The sequence below is a fragment of the Pseudochaenichthys georgianus genome, chromosome 13 (assembly GCF_902827115.2).
Source record: "Pseudochaenichthys georgianus chromosome 13, fPseGeo1.2, whole genome shotgun sequence".
Taxonomy (NCBI): Eukaryota; Metazoa; Chordata; class Actinopteri; order Perciformes; family Channichthyidae; genus Pseudochaenichthys; species Pseudochaenichthys georgianus.
Window position 1 is genome coordinate 22,057,145 of NC_047515.1, and position 9,528 is coordinate 22,066,672.

General features: G+C 39.9%; 1 protein-coding gene across 1 annotated transcript; it reads left to right on the top strand.

Moving 5' to 3' along the window:
- The first annotated feature begins 1,774 nt into the window (after nucleotides 1-1,774).
- On the top strand, nucleotides 1,775-9,144 carry LOC117457007 (extracellular calcium-sensing receptor-like). Its single transcript, XM_034096878.1, has 8 exons — nucleotides 1,775-1,896; nucleotides 2,354-2,648; nucleotides 2,734-3,023; nucleotides 3,268-3,563; nucleotides 4,700-4,905; nucleotides 5,025-5,246; nucleotides 8,043-8,166; nucleotides 8,243-9,144. Exons 1-8 carry the CDS (start codon nucleotides 1,790-1,792, stop codon nucleotides 9,142-9,144), a joined length of 2,442 nt encoding a protein of 813 aa, XP_033952769.1. The 5' UTR covers nucleotides 1,775-1,789.
- Nucleotides 9,145-9,528: the final 384 nt, after the last annotated feature.

The following is a 9,528-nucleotide window of genomic DNA, read 5'->3' on the forward strand; positions in this document are numbered from 1 at the left end:
AGGGCCAGATCCATTCGCAGCATGGTACGCAAGTACCATTGTCTTGAAGTGGATTCTAGAAGTTAGCGGAAGCCAGTGGAGGGAGCGGAGGAGCGGCGTGGTGTGAGAACATTTAGGAAGGTTGAAGACCAGATGAGCCGCTGCATTCTGGATGAGCTGCAGAGGTCGGATGGCACATGCAGGTAGACCAGCCAGGAGGGAGTTGCAGTAGTTTAGGCGTGAGATGATGAGAGCCTGGACCAGAACCTGCGTGGCTTTCTGGGTCAGCTGGGGACGTATCCTCCTGATGTTGTAAAGCGTGTATCTGCAGCAGCGGGTTGTAGCAGCTATGTTTGCAGTGAAGGACAGGTTGTTATCTATAAACACATAACGCTATCAAATAATACTTTCTATCAATATATCTATCTTTACCAAATATAACATATTATGGAGATCACAAAAATACACTGTCAATGTTAATAAACAAAAAACAAGGCAATGTGCCTGCAAGACTGCACTCAGGTAAACAAAACATATTACCCGTGCACAGCAGCTAACCTGCCTGCGAGCCTTCGCTCAGGTCACATTTACCCAGGCGCGGCTGAAGCCCGCGAAAATGGCATCTATTGTTGCCGACAGTTTAGTATTTTTAAAATACCGTTACTATGTCAAACATGCTCAAAACTTTCTGACACACTCTCCTAAACATCTCCAACATCATATCTAATTCACAAAAGTTAACATCGATCATTTTTATCATGTACTGACCTGTAGAAAACAGAAAAGTGGAGCAGCAATAATTCTACACAGGATCCGGTTGATCGTCTGGATTGCTTCTGAGGAAGGGGCGGAAGTGTCCCCCCTAAGATAACCCAGATGTCACCGCTCACCTGCCAAAGGTTCCACCTTGGCGCTACTTACTCGTACTGCTTCTCAAACAGTACAGATAAACCATAAAATGATATGAATGTCACCAAAATAAATACAGATAATGTTCAGTTTCAAATTTACTATTGTTTTGTTTTAAGATTAAAAGTTTTAAAAAAGAAAGAAATGTTCAAATAGTAGATGAATATTCAAGAGGTCTTTAAAAACATCACACTGATCATCAAAAGTTCATAAAATGCTCATGAATATTCCAAAATATTCTGAACTTGCCACAATCATCCAAAATTCATGAAATGCTCATAGTCATGAAAAGTTAATGAAATGCTCATGCAAACTTTTTGGGGTTTTAATTATAATGTTGTGATTGGCTGGATCATAAAAAGTTCATAAATTGCTCATACAAGTCTGTCATGAGCAAAACAGGAACTTTATATGAATGAACAATGTTCATAACAATTTCATGAACTGCTCTTTAAAATGGTTCATGAGCATTTTAGGAATTTTGGTTCATGAACATGACAAGTGAACATATAATGAGTTGTTCATGAATGTTTCACGAGTGCTCATGAACAGCTCATAAAGTCATGAACTCCATCTCGCAGGGGTGGGCATGCTCTCTCTCTAATAGCAAAGTGACGTATGGTAGAAGGAGGGAAGCGCCTGAAAAACCTTATAAAACAGTGAGAACACACAGTACAGTTTGCCCACTTGACGACAGTTGATGATGGAGATGTCTCTTATTGGTCTGATACTGTCTGTAGGTTTATGTGAGCTGAAGTCAGTTCTTGTTCTGAATAGTTTTGGGGATGGTGTTAAACAAGCGGCTGGGCTTACAGGGGATAGGACTGCTGCTGTGCTTAGCATTAATGCTTCATCTGTGACATGTAAGCTACAAGGTACCACTCGTCAACCTGCATTCTCTATGGACGGTGACTATGTCATTGGGGGTGTTTTCTCCATACACTATTACATGCACACAGTAAAGCATAACTACACCACCATTCCCGAGCCAATAAGCTGCGCAGGGAGGTTAGTACAGGGAGATTTTGGCTAGCATGTTTGTATTTACAGTATATTGATGTGTATATAGTGCATCTGTGTTGCAATGTACTGTGTTGTATGTAAAAACTAAAAAAATAATAATCATTTATAAATATTTTTGTTTTTTACATAATGTGGATTTATTTTTTCTATTTCATAAAAGGCAATAGTTTAACTGATGTATACATACTTAAACATTTGTTGAATGGAGAAATGTGAAACTTATGATTTATTGGACCATTGAATCAATTCATCAAAGTTATTGTGAATATTGGATATCTAATCATGTGTTTGGGTTTTTGACAGATGCAATTCCCATAAAGCCTACAGAGATGCTATTAGTTATTATCCAGACCATATCTTTGAATTTCAGTCATCTTGTAGTCTATCACGTATTATTTTAAAATCTTAAAGTTTTAACATTAACACCGATGTCTGTGTGTAGCATCAACTCCCGTGGACTGCGCTCCTCACGTGCAATGGTTTTCGCCATCGAGCAGATTAACAACAGCACGGAGCTGCTTCCGGGGATCAAGCTTGGTTATGAGATCTATGACTCATGTGACTCGTTGTCCGTGGCGGTGCATGTTGCATTTCAGCTTTCTGGAGGACTGGACCCGGTGTTTAACACCGGCGACAAATGCTCAAAGTCTGGTATGGTGATGGGCGTCGTTGGTGCGTCTGAGTCCACGTCTACCATCAGTATGTTGCGCATCATCGGGCCCTTCAACATACCTCAAGTAAATATTAAGAATTTATTGCAAACTGTGTTTGAGTCCATTACTTGTTTTGCCTCTTTCCCGTTAAATAACTTGTTTTCTTTAGGTGAGCCACTTTGCCACGTGTGCATGCCTGTCTGATAAGCAGCAGTACCCGAGTTTCTTCAGAACAATCCCGAGTGATCAATTCCAGGCTGACGCGCTGGCCAAGCTGGTAAAACACTTTGGCTGGACTTGGATAGGTGCTGTCCGGTCGGATTCTGACTATGGCAACAATGGCATGGCATCTTTCCTGCATGCAGCACGTAAAGAGGGGATCTGTGTGGAATACTCCGAGTCTTTCTCTCGGACCCATCCACGTAGCCGGATCCAGAGAGTAGCTGACGTTATCCGCAGGTTTCTATATCACTGATTCTCCTTTAGTTCCCTGTGTCGACACTGAACTTCTGCACAGAAAAACCAAAACAAGTTCTTTAAGTGATGGAACATGTTTTTATTACAACAGAAAATGTGCCAATATATCTGTTTATCATCTGTCATGTTTTGTTTTTCTTCATACTTATGATAATATTGTTATAAAAGACAATATTAGTCTTATATTATAACTATTGTTTTTATATGTCATTGAACGTCCCTCCAGGTCAACGGCTAAGGTTGTTGTGGCATTTATTCCCACTGGAGATATGAGAATTCTGCTGGAGGAGCTGTCACGCAAGCCTTCTCCACCTCGCCAGTGGATAGGTAGTGAGGCCTGGGTAACCGACCGAGACATGCTGAGGTTCAGCTTCCTTGCTGGAGCCATCGGATTTGGCATTGAAAAATCTGTCATCCCAGGTCTGAGGGACTTCTTGCTGGATCTCTCTCCCTCTAAAGTGGCTGAATCCCCATTGCTTACCATGTTCTGGGAGGAAGCATTCAACTGCAGGCTGGTAAAAAGTGAGAAAGTTGTGCCAATTTTATACATATATGATACTCACGGTAGTGTCTTGATTGTGTTAATTTTCTGTCTAAGTGAAGCTCCCTGAATTGATCAGCCTGTTAAAACCCCCAGATTTTGACTGAAAGGAAAATGTAATATTTGTAATGAAATACATGAGGTGGACATAAGGTGCATCTCTGTGAATGATCTCACAATGTGATGTTCAGGTCATGTTTATTAACAATGCTGTCTAATATATTGTAAATAACATACATGTACATTATTCTACTTGGGCTATTATGCATTGATTACTGACTGTTTATTTGTTTAGATGAAAGCTATTTATTCCTCTATGCACAACAATTTAGGGAAAGTCTCAAAAATGTTCATAAAATAAATGCTGAAAAAAAGAAATCACGCTCGAGAATATGTTTATCCAAAACATATAGTGCAGAGTTAAAATATATGTAAAAAAAATATATATATAAATTGTGGAATATATTTGTTGACATGTTACAGTCATTGTAAAATAAAGAAGATGAACTTTAAAAAGGAATGTAGTAAATGTATGCTTTATGAGAAGTAATATACACGGCATTACATGTTACTTGTTAGACGCTTTTATCCAAAGCGACTTACATACGGTATATGTACATACATAATGTAGGTGAGTTAAAGTACAAGTATTTAAATGTAGAGGGACAGTATCAAAGTCCTGACTTCAAGAGTTCAGCAGTCGTATTGTGAGTTGAATCAAGCTGTGTAGGCCTGTTAGTGTGTTACCGTCTACCAGACAGCAGAGGACAGAACGTTTATTTCTAGTGTGATAAGGGTTTCTGATGATCCTGTACTGCTGGTTCTAGTGTCCATCATGCATCATTATAACAGGGCAAGTCAGTATTAAATAAAAGGAATACATATTTTGCCTAATACAATAAGTATTTGTCTGATGACTGATTTGTGTAAATATGAGCTGCTAAAATAAACTAATAACGTAAAAAACAGATAGACATGTCCGCAAAACAGTGATTTGAAATGTGATGTAAATCCTGCAATGCTTGTTTGGCAGGTTAAATAACACAATACACACATAAGAATGAATTAATGTAATCATCATGGCTAAAAACACCTCCCTCTGTCTCTGTGTTTTTAGGTGAAGCCACAGACAGGAGTGTGTGTGATGGAACTGAAGATATAAAGACGCTCCAGAGCTCATACACTGACACATCTCAACTTCGAATCACTAATATGGTGTACAAGGCTGTCTATGCAATAGCGCATGCCATTCATAACGCAGTGTGTCAGAAAACAGATTCTACTACACAGTGTGATAAGTTCACTAAGCTAGACGCCAAAGAGGTTAGTAAAAATAATGATGTTATTTTAAGCTGCACGTCTATGTTATCAAATGAATGCTTTTTTAACTTTTAAATTATTTATTTGTTCCCCTTCACTGTCTTCCTTTACTTCATCCCTAGGTTCTTAATCAGTTGAAAAAAGTTAATTTTTCCCAAAATGGTTATGATGTGTCATTTGATGCCAATGGGGATCCTGTGGCCACATATGAGCTGGTAAACTGGCAAAGAAATGAGAGTGGCAGCATTGAGTTGGTGACTGTGGGGCAATACGATTCATCACTGCCGGTGGGCCAGGAGTTCCTTATCAACAGGAACCTCACCTGGGTGGAGGGTGGCACACAGGTGAGGAGCCCCAAAGCAATAGTTTAACATGCTACATTTTCATATCATCTCAAAGGGTATGATGTCTCATACCTCGGTACCTCATTAGCCTCTTAAGCCCCACGGACCCGCCGAAGGGGCCGAAATCACAACATCTGCAAGCAAAAGTGTCTGAGGGCTTCTTAAGATTGAATGAATATTTCATGGGAAGAAACTCAGCTAACTGATTTTTTTTTTTAACAGAAACCTCAAAGCTAACGCTGAGCCTCTGAATTAGCCACGGGCAAACAAATATGAAGGCCGTTAGCACAGAACTCTAGCTATACCAATCTATATACTTATTGGATCTGCACAAACAAGCTTAGATAACATCCTCAGATTCCAGAGATTATAGAAATGTAAGGATCATCACTGAGCGATCAGAACTCGGGAAGCAAATACAGACAACACACGAGTAGCTTTAGGTAGCAAAACACGGAGATATACTCACCTTAGCTGTTATTCTGATCAAAAGTCATGTTCAATGACATTAAAACGAGAAAAAACGCGGCTGAAGTTTAATCCATAGGTTATAGCAATGTGTCTGTCACTTTGAACAAATTATTGATAATCCATAATTCCATTTTTATGCAAAAATCGGAGAAGAAAAATTAGCTGACTAATGGTAGCCACCAGAGGCTAGCGCAGCTTCCGGTTTTTCTACGCGTCACTATCACTCCTTATTTGGTAACCTGTGTGTGTATGTGGAACTTTCCCTCGAATCCATTAGCTCTGACGGTTAGAGAGATGTCAATCATCAAAATCCCCAAAAGTGTTTTAATTTTGCTAAATCTCTCTAAAAAGGTCAAATGTCACATGTTTTGCATCAATCTTGATACAGGGTACTTATTATATGTTGTACTTTGGATTCCTAAAGCTTTTAGTCTACTAACCCATCATCCAAGGGTAGTTTTCACTATAAGTAAAACATAATTTGTGGACGGACACTATAATTTACAGTTTTTTACTATGTTCAATCTGAATTTTCTTTAAAATAAAAAACATCTATATTGATTCTTACTCTTCTACATTCAACTCACAGGTTTATTATTACTTTGAGAGAAAACATTATTAATTTTCCCCTTTTAGAAGTGAAGTTATGGTCATTTGTTCAGGAAATGTCATTTTCAAGCCTGAGACCTGAAAAACAGGCTTGGGCCTAACAGGTTAGAATTCCAATGTTACGAATAATGAGAGAGTATTTTTAACATGACATTTACGTTTTATTGTTTAAAATACATGTTTACTTATTTATTTATTTTTTAACTAAAGAGAAATGTACGGAGCCCTGGAGGGTTCATTGAGAGAAAAATAAATAAAACGTGGCCACATTTTACTTTCTCGTTCGCACGAGTTAATAAAGCGTGGGCACGAGTTAATAAAGCGTGGCCTCGTTTTATTTAAATTGAGGGTTTCCTGTCCGTGACTTACAGTATCTGCTGCCCACAGCTGTTTTATAGAAGGAAAACCTCCTTCACTTTATGAAATCTCTGTGGCACCAGTGGCCTGTACTACGAAGCAGGATTTGCTATTTACACTATTCATTCATGAAGTATGACGCTGCGCTGTCAGCACCCGTCTCCATGTTTGTGATTGGTCAAATGTTGGTAACCCCGTCCCTTTCACGTGAACGCACTCTCAACCGGACAGAGAAACCCTGGTTGATTTGCTGAGTTGATAACCAGCTTCGTAGGACCGCTTAGCGACATCGCGTTTGTTAGGGTTAGTTAAGCCGGGTAAATCAAACATATCCAGGGTCTGTTGAACTGGCTTCGTCGTACAGGGCACTGGAGGCAGTAATGTGTAATTCAGCAGAATCTGAGAAGAGCAGCACCAGCTGCAAAGAGCGGTGCCTTTTACTGTTTACTTCACTGCGTTTCCCTTCATTAGAACCGCTGAATAGAGATCGAGGCTGCTACGTTCAACCACACACACCTCTACACACATCGAACTACCAGCGTATTCCCCTCGTTTTATGAAGGAGATGTCCTGTCACGGCCCGTCCACACAGCGGCGTGCGCTGACGCTTGCCGGCGGGCGTGTCTGAAACTCGACCAACAACCAATCACATGAATCTCCCGCCCCTGACACACAAGCAGCGGTTTGATTGGCAAGAGCTTGTACTGGCATATGATTCGATTGGCTGACGCCTCTGCCGAACATTGCTCAACTTTTCCAGCGAGTCACGCCAGCTACGCTCCACGTCGCTTCCCACGATGCATTTCGGCTAAAAGTGACGTCACCCCATATACATGAATAGAGATCGAGACTGCTACGTTCATCCACACACACCTCTACACACATCGAACTACCAGAGTATTCCCCTCGTTTTATGAAGGATATGTCCTGTCACCGGGGCGCATGATGTGTGTGTGTGTGTGTGTGTGTGTGTGTGTGTGTGTGTGTGTGTGTGTGTGTGTGTGTGTGTGTTTGTGCTCAGCTCCGCTCTGTGTGTGCGTGTTCGGTGTGTTTGTGTGTGTCCGACACCACCGGCATTTGTTTTCAAATTACCACGAACAGTAATTTACACAAATATGGTTCTCCATAGTTATATGTGTATTCCCAAATGCGCACGCTTTAGTATCTCGTGCGAACGAGAAAGTAAAACGTGGCCACGTTTTATTTATTTTTCTCTCTATGAACCCTCCAGAGCTCCGTAGAAATGTAAAAGACACAAAGAAAAACATTGTGAAGAAAAAAACATGAATCTATCCTTTTATAATTTTAGCTTCAGAGCACACCTGTCTACATGTGAGTTCATTTGTATATATGTGACAGGTGCCTGTGTCAGTGTGCACTGACAGCTGTCCTTCAGGAACTCGTAAAGTGCTTCAGAAAGGAAAACCCATCTGCTGTTATGACTGTACACCGTGTCCCGAGGGAGAGATTAGCAATGCTACAGGTATTTGTTTTTCTAATGTATGTTTACAACATAACATATAAATTCCAACTGCTTAAAGGTATTTTCTTTTTTTCAGATTCCTTTGATTGTTTCCCTTGCCCCAAGGAATTCTGGCCTAATGCAGAGAGAGATACATGTCTTCCCAAACCTGTAGAGTTTCTTTCCTTCAACGAGCCCCTTGGAATCGTCATGGCTGCTTTTTCAATCGGTGGTGCCTGTCTCGCCATTATAACAGCGGCTGTGTTCTATCGTCACAGGAGCTCACCAATTGTCAGGGCCAACAACTCTGAGCTGAGCTTCTTGCTGCTCTTCTCCCTGACATTATGTTTCTTATGTTCATTAACGTTCATTGGAGCACCCTCGGAATGGTCCTGCATGCTGCGCCACACAGCGTTTGGGATCACATTCGTCCTCTGCATGTCTTGTGTTCTTGGAAAAACTATAGTAGTTCTGACGGCCTTCAAAGCTACACTACCAGGTAGTAATTTGATTAAATGGTTTGGGCCTTCACAGCAAAGATTGACTGTAGTGTCTTTCACGTTTATTCAAGTTTTGATATGTACTATTTGGTTAGTTCTTAGTCCCCCCTTTCCGATGAAAAACCTCACGACATACAAGGAGAGAATCATCCTGGAGTGCGCATTAGGATCAGCTTTGGGGTTCTGGGCTATACTTGGGTATATAGGCTTACTGGCTGTCTTTTGCTTTGTGTTAGCTGTCCTAGCTCGGAAACTACCTATTAACTTTAATGAAGCCAAGCTTATCACATTCAGCATGTTGATATTCTGTGCAGTCTGGATCACATTTATCCCAGCATATGTCAGCTCTCCTGGGAAATATACTGTGGCTGTGGAGATATTTGCTATTCTGGCCTCCAGTTTTGGACTAATTACGTGTATATTCGCTCCAAAATGTGTTATTATTTTGTTTAAGCCAGAGAAAAACACCAAGAAACATTTAATGAGCAGGGGTTTGTAAAAAATATAGATGGCTTTATAAAGCCTATATACTGTGCACATTCAAATATGCTTTCCTTGTTGATTTAAATATTCAGATTGGAGTTTCTTTTATGCTCAATATTTTACTAATTGTAATGTAATTTTGTGAATTTAATAATAATACCCTATTTTACAATACATTTTGATCAATTACTGAAAATATAAAATAAAGTGAATAAATAAACATTCTGACTGTGTGTGGTACTTGATAAACATTTCCAAAAAAATATTAAATACTGGATAATCATAAGAAAAGCTGGCTGAATTGCTATAACATTATTGCCAAAGAGGAAAATACAACGTCCCATAGTCCACAAATCATTCAACAAGTTCTTAAAATGTGTTTTGGATATTCTTATTATTA

Bases quoted from the DNA above. Each gene is read 5' to 3' on its own strand.
- LOC117457007 (XM_034096878.1), top strand. From the start codon at position 1,790: ATGGACGGTGACTATGTCATTGGGGGTGTTTTCTCCATACACTATTAC. The intron at 5,247-8,042 runs GTGAGGAGCCCC...TATATGTGACAG, and splicing joins GGGTGGAGGGTGGCACACAG to GTGCCTGTGTCAGTGTGCAC. The intron at 8,167-8,242 runs GTATTTGTTTTT...TCTTTTTTTCAG, and splicing joins AGAGATTAGCAATGCTACAG to ATTCCTTTGATTGTTTCCCT.